Source organism: Coloeus monedula (assembly GCF_965178545.1).
Source record: "Coloeus monedula genome assembly, chromosome: 16".
NCBI classification, from domain to species: Eukaryota; Metazoa; Chordata; class Aves; order Passeriformes; family Corvidae; genus Coloeus; species Coloeus monedula.
The window spans coordinates 14,981,767-14,995,344 of record NC_138796.1 but is presented as its reverse complement, the minus strand read 5'-3'; the positions used below and the strand labels follow the sequence as shown (position 1 = coordinate 14,995,344).

At 51.3% G+C, this 13,578-nt stretch overlaps 1 protein-coding gene across 1 annotated transcript in view; it reads right to left on the bottom strand.

Moving 5' to 3' along the window:
• The window catches only part of XPO6 (exportin 6), a 56,823-nt gene extending 43,798 nt beyond the window's left edge, over positions 1-13,025 (bottom strand). Inside the window, exon 1 of the mRNA XM_082291852.1 lies at positions 12,808-13,025. Coding sequence (XP_082147978.1) covers positions 12,808-12,810 — 3 coding nt within the window. The 5' untranslated portion in view covers positions 12,811-13,025. The remainder of the gene's footprint in view (positions 1-12,807) is intronic.
• Between the last annotated feature and the right edge of the window lie 553 nt (positions 13,026-13,578).

Sequence of the window (13,578 nt, the reverse complement as noted above, 5' to 3'; positions counted from 1 at the left end):
CTGACAACCACCACAGGAAAACATATCCAGTTCTCCAACCCTTGCTTGTAGAGCAGGTAACGTGAGCTTTTCACCAGGAAAAACTCTGCAGCTCACAAAAAGCACTGGAGATAAGATGTGCCACGTCACCATCCACTCCTGCCTCAGCACCGTGGCCGAGTTCTGACCCACAGCAAGGGCCCTGGCTGCCAAATTCAGCAGCTCCCCTGGCCAAAGGTGATGTCCTTGTCACAGCTCCCTTAGGGGAGTGAGAGGGAGCAGGGCTAAATGCTAACACAGCCGCAGCTGCAGATTCCCATGTTCCAGAAGGACATCCAGAGTTTGACCTGGAAACTGGGTCAAAAGAGCATCTCCAGGAGGTGTGTCACAGGTGATCCTCCCCAAAATGGGTGCCTGTAAGTGCTGGCTTGGGTCCACACCACACAGACCGGGCAAGCAGCAGCTCTGCTCCAGGTCTGCTCTTCCTGCAGTTGTCCCATCTGACCCGAGCAGGGCTTGCTGTGGGATCAGGGTGGGAGAGAGCCACTGTCACTCTGCGTCCTTCCCACCCAGTGTCCCCTCATGAGGTTTGCTGAAGGTGTTTCACACCGCTATCAGATGAGGGGTGGAGCTGCTTACTCATTCCAGTTATCTCTGGACTCCAACCCTCTGTGCCCTCCTCCAAGCAGGAAAATGAGCTCCAACAGCTCCCTTTCCTGCCAGAAAATACAAAATTTGCTACCAAGAACTTGCACATCCAACAACATTCTCCATCCACCAAAGCACCACAAGAAGGACCTACCCCACCAGCTGATTTCAGGGCTATCCTCCAGTTACATTTTAAGCTGTATGAGTCATTAACTGATTTCTGCTGATTAAGGGAGGGAAAAAAAAAAAAAGCTGCCAACCTCCTGCATTTCAGGCTGTTCAATACTGCAGCTGCACATCAGTGAGGCTCTGGAGAAGCAAAAATCTTTGTACCCTGCTGCTGACTCCATAACAAGCTCAGATGGAGACTATGACTAAAGCAGTAGGGTAGAACGAGTTACTCATCCAACTCCAGCAAACAACAGAGCAGCGATCCTTGGGCTGCAGTTTAGACACTGCACATGCACTTGAGTAGCAGACACAATGCTAATTTTAGTTTGCATATCACCAAACACAACCACAGCCCTTAAAAAAGCACCTGCTCATTCTGCAAGACATGGAAGTGCTTTCTAAAGCCATTTTCTCCACAAGTGCTTTCATTTAGAGTTCACTTCCTCTTCTTTTTATTTTTTTCAAATTTCATTTGACGCTCTCTGAAGGGATTTTTTTTGTTGAGGGGAAAGCTTTTCTCTACTGCTTTGCCATAAAAAAACAAGCTGTTAACCTTGTAATGTTTGCCATTAGAGCATCCATCACACAAACGATGCTCTAAATACGGCAACTCGGGCTGATGACAACTAAGAGGAGGGTTAGCTCTGTTCAGTTTTGCCCTAATGTGTTTGCAAATGGATATCACTCCAAGACAAATTTAAGGCATTCCCTCTCCAGAGCTTTTTTTAGTAAGATGCTAATTGCAGCTGCAGTGTTACAGAGGTGACTTCATCCTTCAGGCAGTGCTGGAGCACCTTCCTGACCTGCAAGGATGGATTTTACACCACGCAAACTCCCAACACCTCCTCCAGCGGCAGGGAGGAAAAGCCCTGGCTCTGCTGCACCCCAGGAGCCCTCAGAGCAGATCAAACCCCCCTTCTGCATCTCTACTCTTTATTTAAAGACGGGGAGTTCTGTCGGGGAGTTGTTCCCACCCCCTGCACCCACCCTGGTTTGGATTCCGACGCCCACCCCTGTTCATCCCTGCCATCAGCCCCTGTGCAGTCCCTGCTCCCGCTGTATTTAACAGCTCCCAGCCCACAAAGCCCCCACACTGAGCACTGGCAGCAAATGCAGATCCCTCTGCAGCTTCCTCACTTTTTGGAGCTGCCTCTCCATCTCAATCCCACCCACCCCTCTCTCCTGCCATCTCCAGTGCAAGACACATGGCCCAGCACAGCTCAGCCTCCTCCCAGTTATCAGGATTCAGATCTTATCACATTTATCTGTTAAAATCATTATCAGCTACGTCTACCAGCTTGTGGGTAACTCTTCCAGGAGAGGAGGGACTGCAGAGGAGCACACAATGTGAATCCTGAATGTTGGAAGCATTCCCAGCTGGAATTGCTATGATGCCACCAACAAGCCAGTGCACAGGGTTAAAAAAACAGACAAGAAACAAGAAATTTCATCCACAGCACCTGTATAAAATAACTCATCATCACCCTGTCTTTGCTAATTGCAATGTCCCATCCTCTTCCACCTCGGAGCCTTCTGCTTCCAGTGTTGTGCAGTTAATTAATAGCACAGTCACACACCTAGAACCACAAACAACTACACTCCAGCTGCTTAATTTTCTTCCTTCTATATTATTTATAGTCCAGCCTAACTTAATGATGCACATACATATCGTGAGTATTAACAATACTAACATGTCCATGTACTGAGGTAGTAATTTACTCACTGAAGGATTACCAGGGTGTCTTTCAGAACCCCTCCCTGCCCCAGCTCTAACACAACATGATAATGAACAGGTAAATTAGAAATCACACTCTCAGAAAGCTTGTGCGTTGTTTCAAGCCTGCTCACCAAAACCTGGAGAACCCGTGGGACAGCCCTGGGTCACTCAGGGCAGTGAAATTCGTGGGAGAAGTGCACTATTATTTTTAGCAAGAAAAGCAGAATTAAGAAGTGTTTTAAAAAAAGTTGTAGGACACCCAACACATGCTCCAGAGAAGAAAAATACACACTACAGGCAGGCAGAGCTGGGAGTTCAAAAGCAGTGTTACTCATTATATTTAATCCTTTCCACAACTTGTAGAATTTGGGGTTTCACCCTCACTCCCAGGGTCTCTTACCAGAGGTCTGACACGAGGAGCCCACAGCATCCGTGCTCCCCAGCAGTGCTCTGCTGATGCTATCAGACCAGGGGCTCAGCCTTCAGTCTCAGTTTCCTCGTTGCACTTCAGAGATGTTTTTGTGGTTTAAAGAACCGAAAGTAGACTGGGCCTTGCTCTGTGCTCAGCTCCTGGGGCCGTGTCAAGACAGCTCTGGCTGCACAGCTGACCCCTCCCCCGGCTCACTCATTGTAGAGACCACAACTTCAGCACCTCACTAACAACAGGGAGATTTTGCAAACTTGCTATAGTAGAGTTTTTGCTTCAATTGTGGCATAAAAGTCACGGATTGCTGCTGTACCTCAAGGCAACTGGCAGAGGAGCAAAGGCACCACGCTCCTCTCCGTGTCCCCGAGGTCCCAGAGCTCAGGGCCAGCTCCAGAGCTGCTCAAAGCCCTCCTGGCTGGACAACTCCCCTCTTCAGGAATCTGGCTGCACGTCAGGAATCAGTGTTGAATTTAAATATCAGCTAAGGAGTCAGCACGACCTCGGGTTGAGCAGGGCTGTGTGGAACAGGCCATGGAGAGCCAGCAGTGACAACCTGATTTCTGCACCAGAGATCATCTTACCTGTAACACTGCCTGCTCCACGAGTAATCAGCACCTTATTCAATACCCAAGGGATCTGATTTCTTAAACCCTCTTGGACAGGCAGATTCAGTTAACCAGGTATCAGGTTTGAAGGCTGAACTTTGATTAACAGGCTCAAGTGTCTGAGTCTGATTCTTTCTAACCCAGTAACTCTTAACCCACATAACCAAGCCCAGCAAGCAGTGTCCTCCACCCAGCAGTTCCCAGAGGCTTCAGCACCTAGGAATTCCCTTAGAAACCCAGCAAAGGAATAAAACAATCCCAGCAGGCTGGAATAAGCAAAGGAAGGTTTAGGCACAGTGCTGTTTCAAGCCACGCTTGCTGAAGATGAGCCCAAGAGCGATTTCTGGGTCCCTGACGCCCAGGAAAGGAGGCTGGTCACGTGCTGGTGACTTCCTAATTGATTTCTTGTGGCTTAGTCGCTGGAAATGGCTCAGCAACACAGTATTTTCCCAAACAAGCAGTTGCTAGAATAACAATACACAGCTGAGAAGTGCAGAAGAACCCAAAGCAGATTCCTCAAGATCAATACCCTGCACATCACCAAAGCACAGCAGGCAGAGGTGGCTCTGGAGTCACTTTTTGGACTTGCAACTTAAATGTGACAATCCGGCCACAGTCATCAGCCTTTCCTCAGCAGACACTTGGCTCAGCCACTTCTCAGCTGCTGGCCACCACTTTTTAAGCTATCAACGATAACAACTTTTCATTCCGTGGGTTATCAGCAAAACCAGCCAAACAAAATCTGCTCTTCAGACGGACACAGCTGAGCATCTGCCAAGGGCACTCAGCTGGGCAGGGGCTGCTCCAGAAGGTAAAACACTGCAAGGTGATTCTGGTTGTCTCAGTTCAGAATTCACTTAAATTCCCCCCAGCAAAGTCTAGAAACTCACACCTCCCAAGCTGCATCATTGCTTTCACTTCACGCTCTCCCTTTGCTGTGTTCCCCAGGATGCCCCACCCTCCAAACCAGCCAGCTACCCCTTGGAGGGAGATCCCATCCTTCCCTGCAAGGCAATGCTTGTGCAGGAGCCCCAGGACCACAGGCACGAGGAACAAATCACTTCCCTTTTCTCTACCTAAACAAATCAGGCAGGACCACAGGGCTGCCCCAAATACTTCACTCAGTTTGAGACACCCCTTTCTCCAGAGGTTTAGGTGAAGTAACCCAACTTCTAAATAGGCAGGTGGAAAAAAGATCCCAAGGAATCCTTTGGAAATGAGTATGTTTCTGAGGAGAGTATTTGTGAAGGGAATAAAAAAATCCTTATAAAAAGTATCTGTAAAAGGTGTTAAGCAAAATGCCATCATCTTCCTCCAGTGGCCCAGAATCAAGAGATGAGCAGCAGTGCCAAATGAACTGACACTGCAGCCCATAGGGCCTTCTTAGCTGAAGTCTGTCTAAAAACCCCACACCCATCACAGAATCATGGAATGGTTTGAGTCAGAGGAACCTTAAAGCCCATCCCATTCCACCCCTGCCATGGGCAGGGACACCTCCCACTGTCCCAGGCTGCTCCCAGCCCCAATGTCCAACCTGGCCTTGGACACTGCCAGGGATCCAGGGACAGCCACAGCTGCTCTGGGCACCCTGTGCCAGGGCCTGCCCACCCTCCCAGGGAGCAATTCCTTCCCAATATCCCATCCAGCCCTGCCCTCTGGCACTGGGAAGCCATTCCCTGTGTCCTGTCCCTCCATCCCTTGTCCCCAGTCCCTCTGCAGCTCTCCTGGAGCCCCTTTAGGCCCTGCAAGAGGCTCTGAGCTCTCCCTGGAGCCTTCTCTTGTCCAGGTGAGCACCCCCAGCTCTCCCAGCCTGGCTCCAGAGCAGAGGGGCTCCAGCCCTTGGGGCTTCCTCTGGACTCTCTCCAGCAGCTCCACATCCTTCCTGTGGCTCTAATGACCCTTCCTAAAGGGAACACTTTTCATGCTCTTACAGATAAATTTGACACTTAAAAATGCCAAACCCTTGTTCCTCCCCACTTGTACAAATGTAGTAGCTCCTCTGACCAGAGAGAAGACAAGAAAAGACAACCCCAAGTGAGAGGAGTGGAGAACCCAGCACGGTTGTGTAGCAGCTCTAAGGAGTTCAAGATACACGAAGAGATTTTTAAAAACACTTCTCAAATCCTTCACTGTCAGCAGAGCCGCAAATAAACCCTTATTTATCTCAGCCTCCAGACAACTCCCAATAATACCCAGGGAAAGGCTCTGAATCACAGTTGTTTGTAGCCCCAAGTGAAGGAGTCTCTGGAATTATGCACATATGCAGAGCTGGAAATGGGAAGCACCAGGACAAGCAAAAAAAGAAAGTGAATGTAAGAAAAAAACCCATTATTCAGCATATTTCTTAAAGGGGCACCTCTACTCAGATGCAGCTCCAGCAAGCAAATCCTGCTGATTTTTCCAGGTAGGTCTCCAACATCCACTTCTGCCTGGCAGGATTAAGCCCATTACCATGGGGAAAAACTCTCCCAACACCTGGCTACCCAAAGTGCAAGGTTTAGGGCAAACTTGGGGCCAGGATTATAGCTTACCCAATACATTACACCAGCCAGACCTGATTTCCAAGGAGGTGTGATTACACTACACAAAAATATGGAATTTTCAGACCCTCACCCCGTGTCAAAGAGAAGAAAAAAAGATTGTGATACTCTAAATTTTATTCCTGGCAAGAGCATTAAAACTTGTGTTGGGCTTTTAAGAGTGTATAATGAAACTACCATGGGAATAACAAAGATTTTTTGTTAATTAAAATGTTTTCAAAGGACAGCTCACACAGGGAGAACATCCAGTCCAATTAAAAGAAAAACAAGATGTTGACATCTGCAAAGCTTCTGCACTTTGGGGGATTTCACAACTGCACTTTGCTGTTCGCCCCTGCAGCTCTGGGACAACCGGGGTGTCCAGCCCCCGGGAAGGTTCCGGCTCTCTGTCCACAGCAAGGGGGCTCTGATGGCCCAGTGGAGGGATATTTGTCCTGGGGCATCCAAAGGGGCACCATGACCCAACCAGCTCCATCAAGCACCAGCAGAAAACAGGAAAAAGCAGCTTTTGAAAGCCAAAGCTGCCTTTTCCCCCCCCCGCAGCCTCCCTCAATCCCAAACCCAGCAACTCCTGGGATCAGAGGAATGGCTGGTGCAGCCCCCAGCCATGAACGGGAGCAGGAATTGCCTCCTGAGCACTGACCTCACAATTCCATGGCAGAGACCATGGATCACATCGTCCTCCTCTTTGTTTCCTTCACACTTGCAAAAAGGAAGCCAAGGAATTGTAGAAAATACAGTTTTATCCCCCATAACCAAAGGATTAGGGAATGGGACGAGGAACAACAAATGCAGCATGCTGAGTAGCTGGTTTTGCTGTATCCTCTCCAGACCCTGATTTTAAACACCAGGGAAACCACCACTGAGCCAAACTTCCATGGAAGAAACTGCTCTTCATCCCAAAGAAAAGGTGGAATTGCAATGCAGAAGAAACCTGTTCTGTTCTTACTCAATGAAGCAGCTGAGCACAACACAGATTTTTCAGGCAAAACATCTCTCCAAAGGAAAAAAAACAAAACACATTCCCCTCTGGAAAGCTGCATCCAGTGCTGGCTCTGGCATCCTGACAAGCCAGTACACAAAACAGATGAGCACGCTCCTTTCTCCAAAGAGGGGACAAAAAGGAACCAGGACAATCCCTCTCGGGAAGAAATCCACGCTGCAATTAAAGCCCTAATAAAATATTAAGTCAAACTGCTAAAAATACACACAGAGATCCAGCCACAAACCCGGAGATGCTGGAACAAACAAAAGGTAATTTAGAGCGTGAATGCAAAGGGTTGGAAATGGGAGAAGAAATGGAATTCTGGGCATGGTCCACATAGGAGAAGGGTCAGGGAAGATCAGGGGGAGAAAAAATAAGGAATTTGTGGTGTTGCTAGAAGAGCCTGGGATAGCTCTGGTGGGGTGGAAGTATCCTGAGTGTAAACAGGAAAGAGAAACATGGATAAAGAAAGGCATCAAATGTGTGTGGAGGGAAGGTAAGACTGGAAAAGAGCTGCTTCACCTTTAGCTGTTGGTGCTTCTTAGCCCAGGAGAAGCTGCATCATTCCCAAAATTCCAGAGGACAGAGAACCCACAAATAAACCCCAGGGGGTGTCTGGATGAGTAGGGAAGTCCTTGACCATCAGAATCAGTAGGGGGAAAAGCCAACTGCTTTCCCTCTACCAAAATACTAATATTTACATTTTGGTTGGAACAATGAGGCCTTCAAGGGAGAACAGGCACATGCTGCACACTTCGTAAACACTGGGAATGGGATTCCAAAACTTATTTGATCTAAATGGGAGCCTAAACATTTGATTTTGATAAAACAAAGCAGCAAACACCTCCTTTTCCTTCTCTCAGAGAAGAAGGTTGTCGTGTTGACACCTGGGATGCAGAGAAAGCCAAGGCAGCAGTGACCCAAATACAAATATAGTTCCTAAGAGGAAGTATCTGCTGTCTGATAGAGAACAACGATTTGGAAGGATTTTAGGGCACATTCTACCAGACAGGTATCAGCCTGTACACCTCAAAGCTCCATTTTCTTCTACTCTGCACATACCAACATATAAATACAACGTTAACAGCAGCTTTCCTAAATGACACCACTGAACAATGTGCAATTAATTCACCAAACTGAACCCTGAATTCTTGGAGTTTTCATGTATCCACACGTGGAGTGATCTCTCCACAGCCCTGAACCCCATGGCAGGAGCTTTGTGGTACCTGCCACATTTTAATGCTTTTCTGCTGAAACAATTACAACCACCACCACCCATCCATCAGCAACAGCCAGTGGAAATGAGCTTTTCAAGCTCATTTAGTGAACCTGGAGGCTCAACAACTTTGCCTTGATGGCTTTTAGTCCTCCTGGAGCCAGCGCAGCCTACATTTAGCTACCCAGCTCTTTGAAATATGGATGTATTGGAATTATTATAGGTCCTGAAAGGGATTATGTGCAACCATTCTGCTAAATGAGCTGTTTTCTTCTGAGAAAAAGCTTTGCTTTTGGAGGAAGCATCCGAGCAGAGATCAGCTCTCCTGCTACAGTTCCCACTCCTCGTTTATCTCTGGAGCCACCCAGGCTTTGCTGCAGAGATGGGAAAGTTCCCCAGCATCAATCATCAGCTCCAGTTTGATGATTTAATAAAGGGGAGATAACCAGGGGGCACACAAAGTCACAATATGACTTGCCAGCCAAAAAAGGAAGCCAGATGTTGGAGCTGAGGCCGGAACTGCCGAGTTCCTACTCTCTTGTTTCTCTGCTCAGCAGCTGATTGAGTCAGAAGGGTTCTACAAAGGGTTTGCTTTTATTTGGAACTGCACATGAAGGGGATGCACTGAGAGCAGGCAGAACTCTGGGCTCAGTGGTGTGGTTTTGATGCTGCACCTCAGCTGGCACTTCTGGGGGACAGAGGGAGGGGACAGCACGCTCAGCTCTCTCTTCATCCCAAAACCCTGCTGTGAAGCTGAGCCCACCTCGCCACGTGCCAGCATTTCCTGCCTCTGCAGCAGCAGCAGCATCCTGCCCATGTCCTCACAGCACAGCATCCCTGAGCTCACCTCAGCCAGGAACAGCCCTGAGCTCACCTGAGCCAGGAACAGGCAGCACAGCATCCCTGAGCTCACCTCAGCCAGGAACAGCCCTGAGCTCACCTGAGCCAGGAACAGGCAGCACAGCATCTCTGAGCTCACCTGAGCCAGGAACAGGCAGCACAGCATCTCTGAGCTCACCTGAGCCAGGAACAGGCAGCACAGCATCCCTGAGCTCACCTGAGCCAGGAACAGGCAGCACAGCATCTCTAAGCTCACCTGAGCCAGGAACAGGCAGCACAGCATCCCTGAGCTCACCTGTGCCTGGAACAGGCAGCACAGCCCACATGGGGCCCAAGTGTCCCCAGGTTGATGGGACAGCCAGGCCAAGGGGCTCTGCAGGAGCAAGAAGCTGCTGCTCCCTCCTGTCACAACATCCTCAGTGACCTGCAAACAGCAGGAGTGCTCCCCACAGCAGCTCTGGTTCACAGCCCACAGCCTGAGCCAGCCTCAGGGCCACCAGCTCAGCAAGGCTCACACAGAATCAACAGGCGTTATTTGGTAATCGAGCAGGAGCTCCTTGGCAACCACGAGCACCAGGATAACCCAGGGCTCACCAGCATTACCTGGCAGGACATGCTGCAATCCACACACACTTCATTCCTTCGTGAATGAAATTAAACCACCACCAGGCAGCTTCAAGCACAAGAAAACAACAGCACTCACTGCTAAAAAATGGGAAGGTGGTAAGGGAGGCTATGGAATGAAAGCCAGGATGCTGCTGTGGGAAACTCAGAAACATCCAAGCTACAGACGCCCACTGCCTGCTCCCATTTCAGCAGCTCCATGTGCCTCACAGGGAACAGGGACACGAGATTCCCTGGATCTGGGCTGCCACTTCCATTGCCTGCTCCCCATGTGGCCGCTCGCTTGGGAGGCCCAGGGACAACCCAAGGGAACTGTGATTTGTTCTGGGAGAAGCCTGTCTGCAGCTCTGCAGCATCTCTGAATCCCAAACCTCACTAAGCAGCATTTCCTGGAAGTCCCTTCTCCTAAGCTGTTGGATTTGCTGGCAGGATACAAATCCCACATAACTGCAGAGTGTATTTCCTAGGAGGCAATCACCGAAATTCCAGCCTCACATGGGAGTTACAAATGCAATTCCCAGGGGAGTGGTTTGCTCAGGACATCCCAGCTGTGCTCCCAGGGCTTCAGAGATGGTTCATGTTCACCAGTGGAAGCAACAAAGGTGAAGGAAGGAGTGATGAGACAAAGACATGGCTTATTTGGACGGAAAACAAATCCCTTCAAGGATAGCTCCATGAACAATATTTACCTTGAAGCTGTTCACTAAAATCCTCTAGAAGGACCCTAAAAGCTGAGTAGGAAACAATACAGTAATTTGTGGAGAAAAGTTTGAAGTTGGATCTGATTCCTGTGTGTTTAGAGTCAAACTCCACAGAAACCCACCTGGATTTTGCAATATCCTGTTTTCCCTGCAGAGACACCATGACATCCTCACCACCTCTCCTACAGAAAGCCCCAAACTGGACACTGCACAAGCCCTATTTACACACACAACAAGCAGGAGCACCCCAAGAGCCACCACACAGGGATGCCCAGAGCTCTCTGCAAATACCTCTGAAAGCAAAGAATGACTGAAGCTTCCTCTGAACCCAAATTTTAAGTGGCATTAAGATTTCTGAGCCATGAGTGGCAACTAAGCCCAGCAAACAGGCACTTGTTCTACAACATTTGTAGTGTCTGAGCTCACTGTGCATCACTGCATTCCCTCCTGCCTTCCCAATTTCCTCCCAAAATCCCTCCCCAGTTAATCAAGCTCTAATTCATCCCTGCTCATTCCCTTCCATTTCAACCCCACTACGGAAAATCTGCTTCCAGCAGCCTGTTATTCTGGAGCAGAGCTGAATTATGTTTTATTTGTTCCCAGTGTGCCTTCCAGCAGCTCATCTTCACACTTTTCCAACTGTTTCCGGGAAGGAGAGTGCACTAGCAGTAGAACATGCCCATCTGTAGGCTCCAAGGAAATGGGAACAGAAGGAAAATCTTGCACAGGAGTCACATGATGAGTTACAACAGTAAATCCTGCAGCACAGCCAGGGACTGCTTCTCAACTTCCACAAGCAGGACTCGTGGCTGAGCCAAATAGTGGATGTTCAAGGGAAAGAAAGAAGAAAACAAGGTGTAATTCAGGAGGATAAATATGTGTATCCACAGGAAAGCGAGGGAAGAACTAACAAGTCCTTCTGCCACCTGCAATTTGAAGTGCACACCCTGGCCTACCAAACCCTGCAAGCCATTTAATCATCTTTGTGAACCTGGGGTGTTCTCTAAGAAGAATCCACCTCAAAAATGTCACCCTTTGGCTGAAGCTAAACCCACAAAGAGTTGGGACACGTGGCACACATGTCAGGAGCATGTCAGCATCCACACACCCCTAGGAGCAGCAGGCTACTGCCGTGTTTATTGAGGAGACCACATCCCACTCCAGCACATCCCAGATGGAGCAGCAAAGCCTCTCCAAGGGACCAATGAAGCTCAACTTGAATGGGCTACAGAGAGCAAAGCTCCAATAAAATACCCATCATGTACCAGGAGCACATCACACAGTGAGCAGCTGTGACTACTTCAGCTCCTGGATGAATAAATTCACAACCAGGATCCCAAATTCCAGAAGAAAAGGGGTGCAAAGCTTGATCCTACATCACCTAAGGCAGGTTAAGCTAGAAAGAGGTGAAAACTAGGCCAGAAACTACAGCCTGTGCTCAGTGGGACTCTCTGGGTGAGACAGTGAAGGAGGCAGAGCACCATGGGCAGATCCAGGGCTGCTGAAAGCATCTTCCCACTCCCTGCCCACCTGCAAAGCACACGTTTGTGCCTTCCCCTTGGCATCCCAATAAATACTGGGATACGAGTTCTCCCTGTGGGTACAAGGGGAAAACAAGAACAGCAGTTCTAGGATGGTGACAGTGAGCAGCACCCCGATCCCCTGGAGACATATTCCCACCTGCCAGCCCTGCCAGCCCGGCTCTGCGGGCACCCAAAGGATCAGAGACCTCTCCTGCGGCTTCTTATCACGGGGAAGAAGAGACCGTGCAAGTCAGAGCGTGCTGTATCTGCCCCTGCATCTCCCGGTGGCCCCGGCTGGCACTGCGGGGAGGCAGCTGAAGGCCGATGTCTCCAGCACAGAAAGGAATCCAGGTCATTCCTACAGCTTATCCAAGGCTAAACTGGAGGTCATCAAGGCAAGCCCACAGCTGGCGCCGGAGAATCTTAATCACGAAATGGTTTGGGTTCGAAGGGGCCTTGAAGCTCATCCAGTGCCACCCCCTGCTATGGGCAGGGACACCTTCCACTGTCCCAGGCTGCTCCAAGCCCCGTCCAGCCTGGCCTTGGGCACTGCCAGGGATCCAGGGGCAGCCACAGCTGCTCCGGGTACCCCCCTCAGCACCCTCACTGGCTGTAACGCCGTAAAACCTGTAATTCCCAACATCCCCAGGCACCAACGCTCCCAGAAGGAATTTCTGCCTTCCCGGCTTTTTACATCGCGTGACCACGGAGGCTCGGGGGTGCAGCCGCCCCTCAGCCCCCCAGGCTCCGGTGTCCCGGGCCCCGCGGGACAATTCCCCCTCCGCTTCCATCCCTCCCGTCCCCGCCCGGGGCCCCGCTCCCCCAGCTCACCATGGCCGCGGCGGCCCCGGGGCGGCTCTAGGCAGGGCGCCGCGCTCCGCTCATCTCATGGCCGGCGGTGGCCCGGCGGGGCCTCCCCGCCCATGCACCGGCGAGCCCCCGCCGGCCGCGCAGCCACGGGCACCGGAGAGCTGCCGGCAGCCAGCCCCCGGGCCTCCCCCGGCCGGCGGGACGGGGAGCCCCGGGGCGCTGGGCAGGGCCGCGGGAGGACGGGGCGGGTGCGGCGGGCGGCGCGGCCCGCGCGGGTCCGGGGCCGGTGTCGGTGCCGGGGCTACGCCAGGCGCATCCCGGGCCCGCCCCGCCCTCCCGCCGGAAGCGCTCACCGGCCGCCCGCGGCCAATCAGAGCCGGGCAGCGCCTCCGGCGCATGCGCAGCTCGGCGCGGCGCGCTGCTCGGCGCCATCTTGGAGAAGGGCGCGGCGCCTCGCGGGGCGCGGAGGGAAGGGCACGCCCGGAGGTGCGCCTGGCCCCGCCCCCAGCGCAGCGCGCATGCGCCGAGGGAGCTTTCCCGCGCGGCAGGAAACGGGCGGTGATTGGGGCGGGGGGCGGGGCCACGGGTGGGATGGGAATGGGAAGGGTTTGGGATAGGATGGGAAGGGAAGGGAAGGGAAGGGAAGGGAAGGGAAGGGAAGGGAAGGGAAGGGAAGGGAAGGGAAGGGAAGGGAAGGGAAGGGAAGGGAAGGGAAGGGAAGGGAAGGGAAGGGAAGGGAAGGGAAGGGAAGGGAAGGGAAGGGAAGGGAAGGGAAGGGAAGGGAAGGGTTTG